The sequence below is a fragment of the Rousettus aegyptiacus genome, unplaced genomic scaffold (assembly GCF_014176215.1).
Source record: "Rousettus aegyptiacus isolate mRouAeg1 unplaced genomic scaffold, mRouAeg1.p scaffold_m13_p_5, whole genome shotgun sequence".
In the NCBI taxonomy this organism is placed as follows: Eukaryota; Metazoa; Chordata; class Mammalia; order Chiroptera; family Pteropodidae; genus Rousettus; species Rousettus aegyptiacus.
In genome coordinates, this window is record NW_023416308.1 from 98,028,690 (window position 1) to 98,052,091 (window position 23,402).

General features: G+C 31.6%; 1 protein-coding gene across 5 annotated transcripts in view; it reads right to left on the reverse strand.

Annotated features, from left to right (window-relative positions):
* Nucleotides 1-23,402, reverse strand: part of IMMP1L (inner mitochondrial membrane peptidase subunit 1) — a 55,273-nt gene that overhangs the window by 16,158 nt on the left and 15,713 nt on the right. For 4 of the 5 annotated variants that reach the window (XM_016147072.2, XM_016147071.1, XM_016147070.2 and 1 more), the window contains exons 3-5: nucleotides 8,743-8,876; nucleotides 7,064-7,152; nucleotides 3,481-3,607 (exon numbers count right to left, since the gene is read on the reverse strand). In XM_016147072.2, the coding sequence (XP_016002558.1) occupies nucleotides 3,481-3,607; nucleotides 7,064-7,152; nucleotides 8,743-8,876 (350 nt within the window). Of the gene's footprint in view, nucleotides 1-3,480; nucleotides 3,608-7,063; nucleotides 7,153-8,742; nucleotides 8,877-18,897; nucleotides 19,154-23,402 lie in introns of all 5 variants that reach the window. The other variant, XM_016147068.2, reaches the window with a different exon arrangement.

The window sequence follows — 23,402 nt, forward strand, 5'->3', positions numbered from 1 at the left end:
TTTCAAATACCAACAACTGATCAAATAAAATGAAGACTGAAAGTTGACCACTGGATCGAAAACAAAAGTCACCAGGGACCCCTAATAAGAACTGTTTCAATGAAGTGGTGAGGACCAAAGCCTAACTGGAATGAGTTCAAGAGAGAGCATGAAGGTCAGAGTGGAGTCAGTAAGTATGCACAACTCCTTCCTATAGGAGGATGTGAAAAAGGAGTTTGTTTAGATCGGAGATTTTATAGCATGTCTATGACAGGAACTTATATTTCAAAATGCCTAACTGTAACACAGTTAAACAACGGATTAGAATCACAGCTCTGGACTATAAAACAATGTTATCCTCAGAAAGATAAGTATTTTTGTTCATCTCTTCATTAACTTTATAACAAAATTTTACTACATTTCGTGAGTCCTGGACCTATATCCCTACATTAAATAGGCTTTTACTTTGCATTTTGCTTACTGTGCAAATCAACAGAAGAATGCCAGTTCATTTTATGTATTTCCTATTTGCTAAATGTTTCTAATTCCAACTAAATTATTTTAGGCAAATTAGCAGCAAACTGAGGAATTCCTGTAGTAGAGGAAGGCAAGTAATTGAGATGTTGAAGCTAAGTACAATTTGTTCTTTTGAGAGTCACGAATTAAACTCGTATCCTAGTAGCCAGGATACGTAAAAAATAAACCATAGTTCCTAAGTGTTGCATAATGTAAAAAATAAACCATAGTTCCTAAGTGTTGCTTGCCACATAGACTTTTAGAACTCTGGAATGAATAAAATGGTTCCACATCTCTTAACGAATGATCTGTTTATATAGTTTTTTGCCAACTTAGGAACAATGCTATTTCTTTCATATGCTAAACTCTATATTCTAGTTCCAAATGACAATTTTTGTGTTTTGCTTTCTGAATCACATATTTAGAGAATAAGTGTTTTTTGCCTGGAGTTCAAAACATATTTAATATGCATCATCTTCACTGTGCAGTTCAATCAAGATCTAAACATTATAAACAACTATTTTTCTAAAAGCATAGGTAAGGAGGGGAAAAAACTCATTTCATAAAATACAGCACCAGCGTGCTTTTGAGACGGCTAAAAATGGGAACACTCTAGAGGGGCAGACCCTGCAAAAACAGTTTGGCTATCTCTTCAGACTGTTCCAAACTTGGACGAATTTTTGTTTTAAATCACCTTGATTAATGAAACACATTTGCCGAAGTGGTTTTGTAATAGCAACACAACTCTTATGGCTTGAAAAACTCAGCCTAGAAAACCTGGCAGGGAGATGTGCCCTCACAACTCACAAGCTTCTGCTTCACAACTAGTACTGCCCCTGATCAGAAACAGTGCCATTTCTTTTTAAAAATAAAGACAAATATATTTTAGGGGAAGTACAATTTGATGATATGAGAGTAGAAATAATAATAGATAAGTAGAGGATATGTTGGGAGAAGTAGTGGCATGGTGAGGAGTACCGATTCTGGATGGAGTCAAGTTACTTGTATTTAAATTCCAACTGTTTCTCTCACAGTTTGAAATTGTACAATTTATTTAACCTCCCTGTTTTTAGTTTTACCATCTGTCAAATACTTCTACTACATACCATCATTGGGTTGCTGTTGTGTTGACTGAATAAATTAACCTTTGTTTTGTAAAGAGTTTCAAAAGTGTTTGGTATAGAGTAAATATATTGTGTTGGCCAACATTATTATAATTATGTTTGTATACTTATGAACATGCAAGCCAAAGTGAGTGGAATATACCCAGAACAAAAGGGCATTATCCTCTAATTTATCCATTCATCAAACATAAAAATTCAATGTTTTCCTTAAATTAACTGTTAAAAAAATATACATCGAAGAGTCCTCTGGTTGTCTTTTCTGATTACTTAGCAATTTATCTAAATCCTTTTGTCCTGATGTTTCTCCTCTAATAACTCTTAAAAGAAATCAAGAATAATGACCAACATGGGTGCTATCATTTATATGTTTTACGTTCTCTCTGTTGACAAAACTATTTCTGGTCTCAAGTATATGCTACTGCTAAGGCAATTCAGAAGTGACTAGACTGTGTCATAAAATTATAACAGTCATATGAAGATAAAATTATTATGTATGAATCTGACATTTTTGAAGAATAAAAGGATACAGTATCCCTGATGAAGTCCATAAAAAATAGGTTTCCTGATACCATACTAACATCTTCAACATTATTACCATCAGTTAACAATCACTAGCATGTTTAATGTTGTAATAATAAACATCAAAAACATTTGCATAGCTGAACTATAGTCTGTTACGGATAGTAAATAAATGATATATTGATTTTGTAATAGTCTATTGACCAAATTTACTTATAGGGAAATCAGAAGGTATTATAGTTCAAAATAACTTTATAATAATGAAGACAATTTAACTCTTAATTATATGCTTACACTGGAGATGAAGACAGAGGTAAAGTTACTTAATAGATGTAACAGCTATAATTTTATAGTGACAGAAATTTTAAATAAAAGTAAAAAATTAAGTTACAATTATTAAAGTAAGAAAAGTATAGGCTGTGTAAACAAAAGGCCACCTTCCCCCACCTCGCAGCCCTGTGATTGGTGGAAGGAGATAACACATGACAGCTGCTCTTCATGCTCCCATTCCACTGCTCTTGCTCTTTTTCAAAGTGGACAAGCAAGTTGACTATCCCGAAGGCATATACAATTTCTATTCTAAAAACTTACGTAGGATTTTTAAAAACTAAATGACCAGCTTATTTGATATTACCAGATTTTCCTTTAATAAGTCAGTTGATAAACTTTCTAAGCCAGGATCCCAAATTGCATTCAGTTATCATGTGTCCTTTGTCTCTTCCAGCCTATGACAATTCCGTCTTCTCTTGATTTTTATGATCTTGACATTTTGAAGATTACTGGTCAGTTATGTTGCATGAATGACCCTCAAGTACGGTTTGTCTGATGTTTTCTCATGCTTAGACTGATGTTATACCCTTCTTTTGCAAGAATATCACAAAAGCGATATGCCCTTCTCAGTGCTTCAGTTCAGAGGCTACATTATGTTGGGATGTCTTGTTATTGGTGGTTAACCTTGATCACTCATGGTGGTGTCTGCCAGCTTCCTCTTCCATGTAGTTACCATTTTTCCTTTTTTAAAATATATATATCGGGAGATCTCGGGAGAGATACTTTGAGACTATGCAAATATACTATTTTTCCTCAAACTTTTGTCCAATATTTTGACATCCATTTGTGAATCTTGCCTGGAACAATTATTACTGAGATGTTTACATACAATTTTAAAAGTAACTAAAACATAAAATGGCCAAATGGTTCTTAATTTAAACATACTTAAATTCTACTAAATACAGCACTTTAACTTATATTCAAAATATAAATAAGTTATTTTCTTTTGTATTTTCAATTAATGTTAATAAACTATCATACCAATGAATAATATATTCGAAATATTACTTACATAACTATGGCTTTTAAAGAAATCTGATGGACTACTGGTGAGGATTTTGTCTCCTTCCAAGCCAATTACTCTTTTACAAATATTTGATTTTGGATTACTTGGGCTTTTTGCAATTATAATGTCACCTCTGAGGGGGAAAAAAAAAATCAAAATGTTAGTGTTATTTATTAAACATAAACACATGCATGGCATTGCTACAATACTTTTATAAAGCAACTTAAAGCCACACCCTTTATCCTTACCATACATTTATCAACTTAGAGAACCTTTCTGACTGACATGTGTGGGTTAGAATCCAATAATGAGAGTGATGGAAAAAGCTATTCGAAGATTCTAAAATTTCTGATAATTCCATAAGAATTATATTCTTTAACTGTATCTACTTACTATGTGTTACTTATGTGTCAAAATTTTTAGAACCAAATCTCTGGAAAAGCGATTCCATGTAAATACCACAAACTTAACTAAGTAAATTTTACTGTCCAGCCAGTAGTACTGATGGATTCTAGAGCACTCAAAAGGTAGAAACATCCTTTATGTTTCCCTGGAGCTCAAAGTATTGAGAAGTTACAGCATATAAATTGTATAACCAAGATAATTTACAATATAGCCAAAAAGACTAATATTTGAGGAGAAATATCAGAAGACGCTACCAAATTAAATATTAAAAGCTGCCCAAACATATACTATAAAACCTAACTAAATTGGCATGCTTCATGGAAGTAACAATCTATATGTATTAGAAGAATAAAAAAGATCTTTAAAAGTGGAAAGGAGACAAAGATGTAAGACTAATGTCTCAACCAAATAGAACATAATGCTCTTTCTAGTAAAATGAATAAGTGAATTCCATAGACTAACACACATTTGAAAGGATTTAATATATTTACTTATTATCTATACCTAGTTTCAGAAAAAGTTTGATGTTACTTATAATAAAAGATGTAAGCACCACAATAATATCAAAAGCCATAAATATAAAAGAAAGATGATGGTTAAATCAGAAACCTAGTTATTGCTATATATAAGAATTAAAATGAGTTCTAAACCTTTTGGCAGCCAAGTCAAAAACTGAATTATGATTAATGACATGGCAATCATTAACTAATAAAATTTAGTTTGCTAACTATGACAAAATTTTGCTTAACAACTATATCAATGAGGAATATACAAGAAGGATACTTATATAAGGAAATAAAAGATACCATTCTTCATCAGAGGTTTTACAAAAAATAAAGAAACAGTATTCAGAACAGTCATTTCTCGAGGCTATTCTTGCTAAGAGTTGAAGGCTATTAAAACACTAAATTCTCTAATTTGGAGGCAATATAAGGCTGTCCTTTTTTGAAATGGGATAAGCTATTATACTTCCAACCAACTGGAACCATGTCAATGGAACTGTTCAGAAGAACAAGTCTGCAAAGATTGTAACATACTAACAAGTTGATTTTGGCTAGCTTTGTGGAAAGAAATGTTTTCTGTGGGTGTTTTATTCAGCTTAAATTTTTTGACAAATAATCCATGTGACCCTTAAAACAAACTCTGCACTTGAATGGCAACATAAAAGTCATAATACAGCCGAGATGTTTTTATAGAAAACAATATTCATGTAGACTATATTTCTAGTGGTCTAATGAGACATATGATTAGAGCATAGATCAAAATCATACCCCTTGGACTCTCAACTCTTTCAAAAAGAGTTTTAAAAAGGAACTTAATAGAACTATATTTTCCTTTCTCATTTGTAGTCATAAACATCTGTATTAACCTACTAGATTATAAACTTTTCCAAAGGTCATTCTCATTTATCTTAACACTCTACATAAATGTACAGCACATATTATAAATTAGGTGCTCACTAACTTTGTTGAAAGAATAAATAGTAATGAAACTGCCATTGTCTCAAGTATGACGTTCTGTGCATTTGACTGAAAAGAGATCTATGTGCTTTAGATATCATATATGCAGACTTTCATTTATCCTAAAATGGATGGCTATTTCTAGCTTTAGAAACAGGCAGCAAGCAAGAGTGTCTCTTGCCGAGGGCCAGAGATTTCCCCTGAAATCTGAGTTCTTGCTACAGATAAAAGAAAAAGAATACTCAAGACAGTAACATTTTTAAAGTAGAAGTTACCAACTGACTATCTTGGTTGTAAAGTCACTTTGGTATGTCTCAAAAACATGCCACATTTTGAGCTGTCTTTCAACTTAATGGGTCCCCTTGAATGAATAGAACACAAAATGAACCCTTCAGAGAATCTTAATTAATTTACTGAATGTGGTTATTTGTATTATGCATCTGAATGCAAATGATTTATCAAAAAAGGAGACAATATTGAGCTATTCATTCAAAACCAATTTAGCCAACAAGTTCAGCTCCTTGTTAAGGGTACTCAAGAACTATGAGAGTAAAATTATGTCATTAGCATGGAAAACAAAAGATTGTCTTCATGCTACAGTGAGGCTAGGTCACCAATAAATTTAAAGACTGCATTATGTTATTTTGATGTAAGTTAGAAAAGGAAGCTAGAACACAACCTGTAGTGTAAGCTGTATTTTCTAACCTCCATATCTTAATTAGGTATCTTGAAGTTATTATGGGTAAAAGATCTGAAGAAGAATTACCTAGGGACCATGCCAGACCATACAGTTTGACCAAGAGATAGTTTCTATCTATAGAATCTAAGATGGTGAAAGCTCAGTAAATGCAAAGAACAGTTTTATACTATTCCTGGTGAATGTGAAACAGACTACAGAAAAGGTCAATAATGAAAGACAAGAGACTAAACCTACTTTTGTCAAAAGAGTTCTAGGAGCCCAGCTCAAGTGGGTCAAATTTGGAGTTAATAGAGATGAAAACCGGTATAAATTTTTTCAGAATTATGAAAAACTAATGGACTCAAAATTTTAGGGAATCAGAGGAAATACATTAAATTACTAATACATCCATTCAGAAAGGATAATACTCATGAAGTTTAGTAGAATGAGCAGTAGCACAAGATTGGAAACATTTAAAATAAGATTTTAGAAGATTTAGTGGCAAACAATGTTTTCTAAGGAGTTTTTCAACTTAATTAAACAGGAGACTCATAACAGATAAGATTCCTGGCTCCCAGCTACATAAAGTGCTAGAGTCTAAAAATCAGCAAGTGTGCATCATAGACTATAGAAAGACTGTCAGTCATACACAGAAATACAGGATTATTTAAAATTTTTTAAATTCAAGCCAATGATTTAGATATGTAATATGGTTCCTAAGTTCCTAGTTCTTGACTCAAAACATTCTATCCCTCTACCCACAAAAAAAAGTAAAGTAGGTTTGAATGTACATTATCAAAGGGCTAGCTATCTATTTTGGGTCATTATGCAAGGGAAATAATGACCCAAGAGTCTATGCATGTTAGGGAAACTATTAAAATTTCTCAAACTGAGAGAAAATATTCGAGTCAAAATTTTATCTAGCTGGACATTAATTTTATTATTTACAAAAGAATTTTTAAAGATAAAATGAAGAAACTGCAGAAAAGATACAATGTGTATGCACTTTCACCATAAATGTAACATATCTACGACAGAAATTTACCTTTGGATACTATAAAAATGTCGACTAAGATTTTCTGCAAAAACAACAGCTGAGTTTTCAATAGTAGGCTCCATTGATGGTCCAGAACACTGAAAAGAAAGGTAATTTTGTAATTTGACTTGAAAACCTTTTTTAATATAATATACAATCATCCAAGCAGGCTTAAAAAAAAGAAGCGAATGTTTCTTCAAGCTTGGAAGATGATTCATAATAAGATGGCAGCTCTTAGGTTAAGTTCAGCTCTACAGTGGCCATCAAGTCTGGAAATATAGGCAAATATATTACAAATGGTTTGTTGATATCACATTACAATACATGGATAAAATAATATTATCTATGTTTCTAGATTTTGGCCATCCTGCAGCATGGCCATCCTCCTAGCTCCATGAGGCCAGGGACCTTGTCTCTGGTGTTCTCTGCTGTATAACCAAAGTTAAGTACAGTGCTTGGCATGAAATTGATACTCAAAAAATATATGTTGAATAAATAAATGACAGATTTATTTTCTTGCTGTTGTCAAATATCATCCAGTGTCCATGACGGTGATTTACTAAGTAGTATGCTATTCTCAATGAGTTGATGCCTTTCTTTCTGTTCCCAGAGAATAGCTTACTTATTGATGTGGAGGCAACTTATATTTTCTACTGAAAAGTACTGGCGTTATGAAATGGACTTTAATACTTTCATATTGGTATGTCTTAAAATAATATTCATATATACTTCAACCTGTAATAAACAATCATTGCCACCTAAAAAATCTAATCACAAGTCTCCATTACTCCACTTACACATAAATAAAAGTTTCTACTCAAAACTTCCTACCTACTCAGAAGTAAAGAACACAATGAAAGTTTATGTTTACTACTCTGAAGCCCACTGAAAGTATCAATGTAAATTTTAAAAATCAAAGAAGGGGGTTTCAGTTACATATATTTATCTGCATTACTCCAGCTCAACTCGAGGTTTTATGACTATGAATCTGTTTGGGTAAACCTGATAAAAACAGCAGCACCAACAAAAAAACCCACTGACTGGACATTCAATCAGTTATTTCGTTTACATGACAATAGATTAGTACAGTCGTGGTTGATAGATTCATAATGCAATATTAAGAAAAAGCACTGGTGGAGGGGGCAGCCTTAACATTTTAGTATTGACACAAGGCAGAATCTTTTGTTTTAATGACAGACACAGTGGTTAAGAGTAGGAGTTTTGAAAACTGGAGATAACTTAGGATTCCAAGTCTACTTACTGTGGGACTAAGAGCAAATTACTTAAGCTTTCTGAACCTGTTTCATCTCACAGAGCATAAAGATTACATGTGTTAATAAGTGTAAAACATCAAAAACATCCTGGAACACATTAAGTAGCATCCAAAAAAATGATAAAAAAATACAGAAACAAAAACAAAACAAAACAAAAAAATTATTAATAGGGCCACTTGTGCCCCTGTCAGAAATAATACAGAATCATATTTAAAATAATTGTTCTTATATTTTATATCAATGCCAATATAAATACATTCTCTTACATCTCAAAATTTAGAAAGATTTTATATTTTAAGTCAAACTTCATTCATTAAATTAATACTTCAATTATAAATAAAGAAAAAACACATTTCCCTATAATTTAAAAAAGTACTATTTAACGTGATTATTTTGTTGAATGTAAAAACTTACCATGACAACACCACCAACATATTCAAAAGCACAATGAGCTATACAGCCATACTGAATAGTATAGCCAATAAGTCGAAAGGTTTTTCCCAGAGCACGACGAAGCATAGTTCTATGTAGACTCTGCCACCATTGGCCTGATGGTAAATTTCAAAAAGTTGCATGAACAATACTATTTTCAAACACTTAAGAAATAGCTCTATTGTAAAATATTTTCCAATCACCCAGAATGTACTAAATGTCTAATACAGTCTGATGCAGAAAACCAAGAACTTATTTTCATTTCTGCTAATATTTTAAATAGCAAATTATAGCCACTTAATATTTTGATCTACTGAGGAGAATATATTCAAACATCACTAGGTTTATCTATGAGTTAGATAACTAGTAGACTCTGATCTTGTCTGTCCCCTTTCATGCCCTGTTTATTTTTTGGTATTAAGGCAGATACTTATAAAAAGATATTAACTCTTTCAAAGCACTAATAATAGTTTTTCATATTGTTGCCTGCTATACATCAGTTCTTATCATGATATAAAGGAGAAAGCACTAGAATAGGTGTGAGGAAATTCAAGCATTAAATTGGTTCTTTTATTAACTTGTGATTGTCAATAAATTATTTAACCTACCTGAGTTTTAATAAAATGGAAATATCTCAAAGAATGGTTGAGAATCAAATTCAATAACATGTGATTTTATACAAAGTATTTTGTAAATTATAAAGTTACATTCAGTTGCCAGCTCTTAACTATTGATATAGTAATGAACCATGTGTATACTATTAAACAGCATGAAGAACCATATCAAGTATTTTTAAAGCTATATGAATTTAAAATATTAATAATCATCTAAAATAGTGCTAGCATCTTTCCCTTCCTTTCTATTTACCTATGACACCTGTGTTTCAAGCATTTCTCAACTAATAGCCTAAGGCTACTATGCACTGTTCTCAGATTAAATTTACCAAAACATAATAGTAATTAATAATAATTACATATTTGCTCAAAATTTGCTACTTGTCAAGCTTTACAAATTAACCTTTGTAAGGTAGACACTATTACCATGCTCATTTTATAGATAAGAAAAAGGAGTCTAAGAGTAGTAAACTTACAGGTTGAACATCACAAAATTGGAAAATGGAGTCAAGAACTTAACCATTAAGTTACACTGACTCCCACCCATATCACTTCCCTGCTCTCATAACTTCAACAGCTATCTACAAGTCAAGAACAAATTACTTAAGATTCATTTTCAGGATCCTTGACAGATGGCTCCCAACCCATCCTCAGCTTCCAACCTGATCTTCCCTGATGCTCCTACATGAACTGACTACCCGATCATAATGGTCTATTCTTCAAGTAAACTTTGCCCAGTGAACACTTATTTATGCCAACACCCATACCTCAAATATTCTTCATGATACCCACCATCTATCTAATTTGTAACTCTTCTCCAAATGCTCCCGACAGGCAAGATTTGTCTCTCCTCCAGAGTCCTAAAGTTCTCAATGTTTATTTTTTCAAGGTTAAGAACACTGTTTCTAAAGTTGATCTGAGATTGTGTCCTGGCTCCACCATATTTTAGCTGTGTGGCCTTTAAGAGGTTATTTTGCCTCTATAAGTTTCAGTGTCTTTATCTGTAAAATGGGCTTAATATCAATACCCATCTTAGAGAGCAAGTAAGGATTACTTAAATATGATCAGATGTGTCTGTGTAGCAGAGTACACAAAAAATGCTAGTTACTGTATCATTCACTTGGCAATCAGCATATACTGTATGACCTCATACCATAAGTTGTATTTTCAAGTGTCTAAGTTTCTTACTAACTTATCTTTAAAGAAAAGAATTTTTAAGCCCACAGTGCAGGACTATATTTTCATTAGTGTTTTATTACTTATCAGTTCATTCACCTAGTTCACGTTTACTATGTCTATTCCCCTATCAAGTCTCCTGGACACCATCCCCCAAGAAATATTACTTCTGCTTTGTGTCACTCACTGACCTTAAACACACACTGATTAAAATACTTACCACACTATATTATTTATATCTTTTCCCTTATTACACACTATATTTGTATGTCTACAGGCAGTGATTGTGCATTATTCATTCTTGAATCCTCAGAGCCTACTAAGGAAGATAGTAAACAGAAGGCTTGTCTGCCTGATTTAACGAATGACTACTGAACTCAAATCCCCTATACCTTCCACATTTTCAATATGACAGAATGGTTACTATGCTCAAAATAATGAACAGAAGACCACCGAGGTTCTTGGTTAATGAAAAAACATGTTAATGTCACAGGCACTGAAGAAAGAAATTCTCAGTAACATGAAAATGTATTCCCATTATATCTTTCAGGTAATATGAAAGGTAACTCCTCCCATCAGTAGGACTATAGCCTAAAGTGATAACTGATGAACTTTAAAAATGAATGATTTTTAGAATTCAATAAATAAAAATACTATTTTAAAATAAAAACACTTTATAACTGAAGCTCTATTAATTCAAACAAACTCTTAAGCAGAATAACAAAATAATTGTAGCATAAATATTATCTATAAAGTTAACTAGGTTGTCTAAAAACTACTTTGCTCCAACTATAAAATTAGAGAAAAAGTAGGGGTAAGTCATAAAGATTAGCTTTGAAAATGTGATCTATGAGAATAAATCTCAAAAAGTAGTGAAATGGATATTACATATTAAAACTAAAATAAAAATGAGTTTATCTGATGTTAGAAGATATATTATAAAACAAGAGGAAACATGGCACTTAGCAAGAAGATACTGTTAATACAGGTGAAAGGTGCAGATAACTTTGTAACTAGTTTCAGTAAATAAGTTGTTCTTGATTTATGCTAATTTGATGGTGTCAACTGTTTTCCATAAGGACCCCAGTGATACAATATACCACTTGCCAGATACTGTGTTCTGCCCTGGAAATACAATAGTGAACATGATACCTGCCCTTACAGAGCTTACAGTTTATTGGACGGGCAGTTAGGCTAGACCAACCACAGTGTTGGCAGTGGTGATGGAGATAAATGGATGGATTCGAGAAACTTAGGAATCAAATTCAATGGCAAGAAAAAGGAAAGAACAGAATGACCTTCAAGTTTCTGGATTGAGTAACTGGGTAAATGGAGATCTATCCACGTAGTTTTCTACTCATACCCACATCTGGGGTAGAAAACAAAGGGTCCAATTTTGATCATGTTAAATCTGATATGTTTGTGAGATATCCAAGTGGACATGTATGATACAGGAGCTCTGGATCTGAAAGCCTCACACATGGAAAGTCATGACAAGATAATGCCTATCTCAGTGAGTATTATATTCTACTGAAAATGAGAAAACTAACAACATGGGAATTTAAACGAGGGGTTTATCTTCTAACAACACTAACTGCTACACCCAACTTACAGGCAGGGAGAAAGAATAAGCATCAAGAGTTTACCCTCTACTAATTTTTTCTTTTTATTCAGGAAAAGCTACCTTCTTCATTCCATCATTATCTAACTGGCCAACACTATGCAATTAAATACATGGGGTGCTGGGAGAATGTTAACGTTTTCTTTATAAGCTTTGTAGTACTATTTGACCATTAAAAAAATCAGCTGAGTAATTCCTGAAAAAAATGTAAACTTTTTTAAAAGTATGAAAGGGAGATTTGGAAAAGGAGACAACATATACAGTCAACTCTTTGGAAAACTCTTGACTATGAAGGCAAGCTAAACAGTAGAGGTAGGGGTTTCCATCCTCAGGAGGAGCCAGACAATTCTTTGTTGTAAGCAGCTATCTTATGGAAGATTTACCCTAGCCTATCCTATCTTATCTTATCCTATCTTTAATCTTATCTTATCTCTTATCTTATCTTATGTAAGATTTTGACGGCATCCCTGGCTTCTAGATGCCAGTATTACCCCCTTTCCCAGTTGTGACAAACTAAAAAGTCTCCAGACATCGCCAAATGTCACCTGGGAGGCAAATCTGCCCTCAGTTAAAAACCACTGTAATAGAGTAACAGGAAGAGTATAGTATTGAGCAAGTTTCTTAAATATAAAAACACAGCAGCACATGCTTGAGAGGCAGTGGTAACAATCCCATAGGGAGGCAGGCTAATGATGAGGAGAGACTACTGATGAGAGGGGGGAAAGGAGGGAAAGAGAGAGATGACTGAAGACAAGAGGAGGGCTTCAAAGACAGTTTTGACAGAGTAGTTCATATGTCAGATTAAGCCTTCTTGGTGAAAACAATAAAACAATTACAAAACCTGGATAAAACATATCAATTCACTAAAAAAAAGATAACTGTGAAGGAAAAAGTTAAAAGATCATCATAAACACAGGAAACCTCTCTACAGAGAAAAATAATAAATATATGAATTAGCGCTTCTTGATATAAAATCAGTAAGCAAAAATTAACTGAATTTCTATATACTGGCAAAACCAATTAGAAAATGAAATTTTAAAATAATATATATAATAGTGCCAAAAAATATCAAATACTTAAGACAAAAATCACGGGAAATTTATAAGATCTTTACAATGCTGAGAGATAAGTCCTAAATAATTGGAAAGATATACTACATTTTTGGATTGGAAGAATTATCAGAGTTATCAATTCTTCCTCAAATTAGTCTATAGAGTCAATGCAATTCCAGTGGTCTATTGTTTCACTAGAAAATAGCAAGATCTTTGTAAAACGTGTATGGAAATGCAAAAGACCTAGAACAGTCAAGGCAAATCATAAGAAAAACAAACTTGGAGGAACTCATTTCAGATATCAATATTCAGAGAAGCTTCCAGTAAGTAAGACAGTATTATATTGGGGACATTCTAGACAAACACTAATGGAACAAAATCCAGAAACAGACCAACACATATGTACATATATGGCTATCTGATTTACAACAAAGGTTTTAGTCCAATTCAGTGGGAAAAGGATTGTCTTTCAGTATAAGTAGTGTTTGGTCAACTAGGTATGCGTACTGGGAAAAAAAAAAAAAAAAAAACCTTGACCCATAACCTCACCAAATACAAAAATTAATTTGAAATGGATTATAGATATAAATAAAATGGTGAAGCAATAAAACTTTTAGAAGAAATTGTAGATTATTTTCCTTACTAAGCTAATATTTCTTAACACAAAAACACTAACCCTAAAAGATCAATTTGATTATATTAAAAACTTCTGTATATGAAAAACATCTTTAAAAATAAAAACAAAGGCTATCCAAAGACTGGGAGAAAATATCTATATCTATCTAGATAGATACATGATATCTAAATAGATATATACCTGGCAAGGCACATCTAGAATATATAGAGAATTCTATCATATCATTAAAAAAAAGACAACAAAAATTAAGCTAAAAACTTAAGAGATTTCACAAAGGAAGATATCCATATTGTTGATGAGAATATGAAAATCTCATCATCATTTGCCACAGAGACACTACCATAAAACCACTATAGTGGCTAAAATTAGAATGAAATAATATGAAGAACTGAAAAAGATATGGAGCCACTAGACTTCTCAGTCACTGCTGGTGAAGGGATGAAATTACTCGACCACTTTTGAAGACTGTTTGGCAGTATCTAACAATCTAATACATACCCTATGGTTCAGCAGTACTACTCCAGGACATAAGCCACAGAAAAAAGTGTTCATGTTCACCAAAAGATACATAAAAGAATACTCGCAGCAGCTATATTCATAATATCCCAAAACTATAGACAATCCAAATGTCAACGAATTCTTACTCTACCCAGGAAACAGAATTTGTTACTTTTTATTCCCTATCACACTTATATTTTAAAAAAACTGAGTCATTAATGTACAGAAATAATTCTTACAAAGGGGAGTCTATGTTCTCGATCAAATAATTAATAGAAAAACTAGAGGAAAAGAAAAACAAACTTAAAAGCTGTGACTTATCACATAATATAAAAAAAGAAGTGTAAAATAATTCACCCAGAAAACTTTTAAGAAGCTCTGTTTAAAATATAGTAAAATTCCATATAATGCTGGCATAAGGAAGCAAAGTTGATATCTACTTTTAACAGTTACCTACATTATATATAAAAAGATATCTTCCTATAACATAAAGTTAGAAAAAACAATTTGGGATGTAGGTAATATAATGGCTGCTTTCAATACACATAAAATACCAACCAAAATAACAACAGCAACAGTAACAGCGAATACTTAAATAGTAGTTTTTGCTAAGTGCCAAGCACTGTTCTAATTACATTAACTCATTTCATTCTTAAACAAACCTTATGAGAACTTAAGTATCTCATTTACAGATTTTAAAAACCAAGGGACAGAGAGGTTAAGGAACAATTCAAAATCACACAGCTTCTAGGCAGCAGAACCAGAATTCAAAATGAGGTAGTTAGGCTCTAAAGCCTGCTACTATGCTCTACTGCCACTCAATTAAAAAAAAAAAAAAAAAAGGAAAGTTTAAAAGAAGCATGGGAAAAAGAAAGGTTGAACTAATGTTAAAACTAGCTAAAAACATGAAGCAGAGTAAACTCTAGAAACTGAAAAGAAGCTAGAGATTCTTCCATTCTTCAAAGTCTCTCAGAATAGGGGCACAAGCCTAAGATCGTGATTTAGACCTAACCACAGAAGCAGGCTGAGTGATTTCAGACATGAAGGAAACATTCACCTGATGGTTCAGGTGTGAATTTCTTTCTGAAAGAAGACAGAGCACTTTTTTCAGAAATAGGGGGAAAAAATGTAAAATATCAATGTTAATTGAGAATACTTGTTTACAGAAATTCATTAAATTATAAGTGGCCAAAGAGATTAATATCATAAATTTGTTTTGTTTTAATAAGAGGAACAGTTAGTGAATATATTAACATTTAAAGAAGTGTTCGCATTAAGAAAAGGTGAGAAGTAGATGTGAAGTAGAAGGCAAATCCCAACATTATACTTTTGCTACACACCTTCATTTGGACAAGAAAAAAACAACACTTTCCTGACACTTGTGATTTCACAAATTCACAAATACCTACACAAAATAATTTTTTTCATATGATGATTTAAAGTAACTGAAAGATATATGTCCATTTCAGACCCTGAATGGAAGTTATTGTGACTAGGAAAGAACAACAAAGACTCATTAAGACATGGATGCTGAGTGATGTACTCTGCTCAATAGCTAAATAATTCACTCACACAGCAACCTCTCTATCAAAGTAATACAAATTCCTGCCATTTGAAAATCATCGTCTATGCTGCTCATGAATTGTTCAAATCTATAATGTTAAATCTACTGTAAGATTTCTGCAGAGGGTATTTTCTCATTTTCTGTTCAGAACCACAGATTCAAGGAGCTCTGATCCCCATAATCTATGAAGATTTTATTTAAACCTATTTATTTTGATTCATTGCCAGAGGAAATAATTGCCATCACTTTAAGGTTTAAAGCAGTGAATACTGTTTTAAGTCTGACTGCAGCATCAAAATAACCTGAGAACCTAATTCAAATCTAAATGCCCAGATTCTCATCATAGAGCTAAAGAATGACAATCTGTGAGAACAAGGCTGCAAAATATGTAGTTTTAATAAGCTCCCAGAAAGGAAGCCCAGCAAAGGACTTTGTGTTGTCATCTGAGACATTTTCAGTATTTTCAAAAACTTGACAAAATTTAACCAGTCATTGTTTTTAAACTGAATGTTAACTTTGAGATAATTCTATAAATTTTCATCAAATAATAATGCTAACATTTCAGTAATTTCTAAAAAGCCAATGCTATTTTCTGAAGTTCATTTTATGTGTGTGTATGTGTGTGTGTGTGTGTGTGTGTGTGTGTGTGTATCCAAAATCAACTCATTTTATGTTTCTATAGCATAAGCAGTTGATAATTTTAATAAAATCAAGTACCGGCTTCAAAACAATGAAATACCAAAACCATCTCATTCATCCCACAATGGCTATAAAATCCATCTATTTCAGAACAATATACAAATTGTACAAGCAATAGTTATAGTTAAAGGATATGCATTCAAATGGAAGAAATATCATTTAGCATATCACTGACTACCTGTCACTGTGCCAGTCTACAGTTTATGCACAGTCCTTTAGTACGATACTAAATCTCATAAATTACCAAAAGAGAAAAAAGAATTTATCTCTTGAATAATCAAGAATTCCTAACATTCATATTCTGCTTTTGTTACACCTGACTTCATCTTTTTAAAAAATTTCTCCTCATTTCTCTCACCCTATATCTCTTTCTCTTATCTCTAAAAATACCTTCCTTAATTCTTAAGGACATCATTCTAGGTCACTTGTGTAATTAAGTTAGTATTGTAGCTTTTAAAGATAAGCCAAAGTTATTATAAGTTATCGATAAGATTAAATTCAAGTAACCTATATCTAGCTGAAAACAATGTAAATCATTGAGAAGTCCTCATATGTTTACAGTGAAGTTAATTAAGATGAGTTTATTTGGGACTTTCCAAAAAAAATAACCATCTCTAATCAAACAAGAATAATGCCCTGTATGGTGAAGGAAAAAAATGCAAACTCTCAAGAGCCATTCAGTAACCAGCTGAATTAAAAGGCAGAAAAGTAAACAATGACCATGTTTAATAAAAGCTTTGAGAAAAATTTTGTTTGTAAAGAAAGCTACTTTAAAAAACTAATTACATAATATTAACTATCTTACAAAGTTACCCTAAGAAAATACACTACCTGACAAAATATTTTGAAATTAAACATAAACTAAATATTTTATATTTAAAATAAAAGTAATTATATTATCAGGATAAGAAAAAAATTTTAGACCACTCATTTCACAGCTAGATCTTTTTACCAGGATAGAAGAATTTTCAAATAAACAGCTTGTCCAATAGCAAAAATACAAATAGAATGCTAAAGAAGTCCTTTATAAACTAATAAAATGCAATTCAGTAGAAATATTATCCTGTCTCATTTATTTTAACAGCAAAGGAAGAAACACATTTTTGGAATAGCTTGAATCCAGTTAAAACAAAATTCATGAAGAATGACAAATTTGCTAGGTAGGTTTGACCAAAGATCTCTACATAAATTTATTATATTTATTGATTTTTCTAACAAAGACCTCAAATGGAAAATAAAATGTACTATATGTAAACAAAGGTTTCAAGTAAATCATTATATTATACATAATGGATGATTACATTTTAGTTCCTACAATTTCATAAAGTATTTTAGCCACCTATATTTAGTTAGTAGAGTTTAAAAACATTAAGGTTTTCTAATCTATTTTTTTAAACTACAAAGCTACCAAATCAAAAAACATAAGGTAAAAATTAAGTTCTATGAATAAGTATTTTAAAAGTAAGTACTCTAGGATCATAACACTGACAACACTAATTATCTTTTCTAGTCTTGGCAGTTATGTTGCATACTGTTTGGGTGACTGATGGGATAATTTCACTTCATTTTCTCTCAGTTTATTCTGGACCGTGTAAGAGAAGAATATTAAAATAATTAACACCTCTAAACAAAGTACTTGATAAAGTTTTTAGTTGAAATGCTTAAAAAAATAAACTTCAATTAACTAATACATGATTCTAGAGCAAATAACTAAACCCCCACGTGCTAAAGAAATACTCTCTAAGAATTTCTGATTAAAAAAACAAGTCTGTTCAGTATTAATATTAACTATTTTAGGACTTTTACATATTAAGATCATATACTTTCACAAAGAAAGAGCCCTTTTCATTAGCAGTGTGAGCTAGCATTACTTTAATTATCAAAAATATGTGTCTATTCTTATATCATTAAAACATTTAATCAGCAGGAATCAAAACAGTCATAAGCAGATAAAATGTACGACAAAACAAATTATTCCAATTCCTTATACCTATAAACACTTAAATTTCTTGATAATGGCCTTATGTTGAAAAGAACAGTAAAATATTTAAATCCACACTTAATCCAAAATATTACTCTTCACCAACAGCAAATAACATTACATCACTCAACTGAAAAAAGTATAAAAGACATTATTAATCAATTTTTCTACTTGAACACTTTAGTCAATTTTAAGTCATATATAGTTTATGGTTTACATGTCATACATAATAAGTAGCCTATAAGGCTACATATTTTAAATAATTAATAAAAAGCATATTCTTTGCTTTGATCACCTGATTTTTTGTTGTTGTTTATAAAATTAATCACAGTTAGCAGGATAGAAATCGCTTTGAGCTTCATGAATGACATCCAAGAGATGGGAAAGGATTAGTTCCCAGTTGCTGCCAGTTATAGCGCCAGGTGGCTTTTTCTGCAGTGAAGGTGTTACCGATAATCCCATTACACTGGTACTAAATCTTGCAGACATCAAAATTATCACCAAGGTTCCTTTTCATCCCATCCTTTCCAAATGACTGGAAGTCGCTTCACCTGAAAGAAGTCAAATCCACATGCAGCTGCTGTTTTAGCAGGCAGCAAACTCCCTGAGAATGCTAGTGATTCAATTTTGCTGTGCTGGTGGCCCCCTATTCCCTGTCCAATAATACATCTGTTAAAAAATCCTACAGCTACAAATCAAGTTTAATCCTACCAGGGACCTCATGTTGGTCTTGTCTTCCAAAAAGGCAGCAGGTTCTGCTGTCTATCTTTGCTAGTGTCTGGGGAATACCCTTTAAATCCCAGCCCTACTTAGAAGAATAAGCTAAGGATCACAAAACATGACCTCAAAAACCCTGATATGACTATATTCTGACCCAGAGGCATTCATTCTAGGTGAAGATTAGAACTTTGCATAATAAGATTACACAGCAAGTGAATGATATCAAGGGACTATCCATATGCAGCCGCCTGGTTTTCTATAGACAGCCTGTGCTCTGCAATATGCAGTGCAGACGAAAAAGAGCTTGGTCTTTCTAGCTGAAATAAAATAGATTCACATAAATTAGTTGGCCATTTCCAGATTCCTAAATCCCCTATTACATCTTTTATTGACAGCTCCTGTGAGGATAGCACAAATGTTATTCCTTTTTATTCTGTGCTTCTATAACAATCATGCTCTGTAATTGAAATGTACATAGATTATGGCTCGAAATTAACATCTTGTTTGCTGTAATCTTGGATTACAATTCACTGTGTACATAATAAAATTAGGAAATCAATGGATGGATTTATCATCTCCAAGAAACTAGAGGTATTGTTTAAAGAAAAGTTTAACATATTGTGCCAACACTTTAAATGCAGAAGTCACAGACAGAAGTCAATAAAAATTTGGTAAAAGAATACAAACATCAGCCAATATCTACATAAAAAATAGCATACATAAAAATTAGTTCATTTCCCTCAAAATTTTGAAAATATAAAAAATTCAGAGATCTCATGAACATATAATTTTCTCTCTAAAGCCTACTTGAGCAAGATTGTCAATTACACATAAGAATTTCTCTAATTTTTATAAAGTACCACGGTATTTTATACAAATCACCTCAGTCATTTTTTACTTTAAGATACCTGAATCAATTCAAATCAATTATAATTCACGGTTTTATAATTCTTAACTATATGTTTTTAATGTACTTGGTGAAGTAACTTCTCCTTCTATTTGAATATATACAGAGCATTTAAAATGTATAGCATCCTAGAGCTATTTTAGAAAGCACTACTTTATGTTCGGCTTTTTTTTTTCCTTATTTTGAAATTATAGTAGCTCTAAGCAAATTCATATGAAAAGGGACTCATATACAGTCACACAAATACCTATACAGAAAAATTCTAAGAATATGAAGAGAAATTCTCAACTTTGTATTTAAAAAAAGTATTAAGATTTGCCATGAGATTCTTGTAAAACTAAGCTCCTTGGTATACTTGAAATATGGCTTATTTAACAAGTTTGACTTGCCCACAACTGCTGAGGAACATACCACATCCATTATAGTAGCCACTATCGCCTTATCATCATAATGTCTTTAAGCAATATCTGATAAGAACTCAGGAGTCAGGTGACATAATTCTGATTTTGTGTATTAATCAAGCAGATATACACCAAAGTATCAGTGGTAGGGCTATAAAAAACACTGTGTAACTTCAACTACAAAGTGAAAATGAATACTCAGATACCTTGATTAGAATATTACTAGAATATAATGAGAAATGCAAAAATATATGCATTTGTTTATATATTATACTTCATATATTTATATATACTTTAGAGCTATATTGTTCAATAAAGTACTCACTAGCCATTTATGCCTACTGAGCACCTGAAATGTGACCAGTCTAAATTGAGATGTATTGTTAAGTATAAAATATACACCGGACTTTGAGGACTTAATACAAAAATAAAATATTTTATATTGTTACATGTTGAAAACATTATTTTAGATATAGTGGGTTAAATAAAATACATACATGTACACTATTGAACAGCACTGCTTTAGCAGATAACACATATTCAATAACATATTCTTAAGCTAACTAAAATTGTACAACTAATAAAAGCAGAGGGCTACTATGGAAGAACAAGCATTCCAATGCTAAATCTGATAAGACAAATTTAGTAAAAAAAAGAACAAAATACGGTCATTTTAGCAACTATTTCATATTTCTAGCTTAAGGGTAGTGAGAGAGAAGAAAGGATCAACCAAATTGCTGACTATCATGTACCAAAAAAAGAATGATGTTTTATAGTCACAAAAATGCTTTAATCAAGGAAGCATAGGTTTATAGAAAAAATACATCTTGGAAAACTTCATAAAAGACTAGTTAGGTCTGTGTGGCACTCCTCAATGACTCTAATAAATAGCAACTTTAAAAGACATGTCTGGATCTAGCAAGGGCCATGTTTTTCCTAAGGTGCTATATAACTGTTTATTCTCAAATTTTAAAAATACATCATAATAACTACAGAGATCTGAAGTATTTAGTATATTTAAGAATTTTTTAGCAAAAGGAAAAAGTCAATTTTTATAAATTATTGGAAAGCTGCTTTTCCATTAGTCTTACTGTTATAGTCATCAGTGAGGGTTAAAATAAAACAGTAATAAAGTTTTATAGAAACAAGGAAAATTTAGTTAAAATATAAAACATACACCCAATTTAGTTCAAAAAAACAAATGGCAGATTTAGTATGACCACAGACAATTGATATTATACAATTAAATTACAAAGTCTACTTTTGTCATATATTGGAATATTATTTCAATATAGACAACAGTATGTAAAGTATTTAAAAATTGCTTTTTCATAATTATTCCTTTATAATATTTATCTAAAATACTTAGGCTAAAGAAAAAATATGAGTATCAATAAATAAGATGGATAATATCTAAATTAGTTCATTATGGCCTAGTCATGCCACTTTCCCCTAGCCTTTTAAAATTATGTATTTCTTTCCATTTCTGGTTACAAGTATCACATACATACACACACACATAACAGAATAATAACAATAAAAAAAACTTTCTAACCATCAATATATGAGAGCAATGATATTCAGTCTAAGTTAATCCCCAGACATCCAAATTCATGAATAAAAATTCATCAGTTTTAAATACACTGAGCCTATTAAGCAAGAACAAAAGCATATGCACAAAAGAGCTTTTAATATATTTCAAAGCCCACAAGAGCCATGGTCTCATTAAAATTATAAATTACACAAACATGGAATGAAGATTCAAACTGCAGTGCAGCTAAGCAGATTACAGAAAACCCCGCGTTCCATATGATAACACACCATGGCCCTCCCAGATGGGGGCTTGGAACAAAAAGGCCATCACCACAGCTAGGGAAAACCTCCTTGTGATCTCTGGTTTCTGTTCAGCAGATGACAGCCAAATAATATGTTGATTATTCTGTTTGTGCTGCTAAGCTTGTAAGATGGAATAAAAGCGATATGATCTATTGTGAACCCAATGCTAATGTGTTGCTCCACTCATAAGTAATATACTGCATTTATTTTGAAACTATCTTTTATCTGAATTTCAGTTTATAAATGCATGACTTAAAATAAAAGCCAGAATAAAATATTATTTAATTTGATGCTTTAAACTAAAAAATTTAGATGACAGTGAAAAATATCTAAGTGCTTAGTTAAGAGTCAATCGCCTTTCTTTAATTTCGGCACTGTGATCAGAAACAAAATACATTTTTAAATAAGCAATTACTCTCATTAAGAAATATAAATGTAAAATTAAGTAATATAGTAATCATGAAGTTAATAATGTAAATTGCCAAGATTAAAACTAAAATACTGGGGTATATAAAAACACTTTCTGCAATATAAATAACAGCACATAATCAGATCATATCTCTCAAATGTTTTTGAATAATATGAATTATCACTGAAGGCCTTATAAATATTCATAACTTGTAATCAATGAATGTTCGCAAAAAAACCTCAATATCAAAATAATTAAAAAGATGCTTATCAAAATAATTCTCAAATATAATAGGAGCAATTCATATTGCTTTGGTGATAAAAGTTAAAACCTAATTTTTCCCTCAATTAAATATCGTGAACTCTAACAAAGTGAACTATACCCAAATGAGATAGCTGGGATTGTATCTGTAAATACTTCACCAAATTGTTATTTCATAGCTAAACATTTTTATGAATACTAGTATGTTAAAAATATTAAATGATAGCATTTATTTTACCACCTCAGAAATTGTTCCCTGAATAATC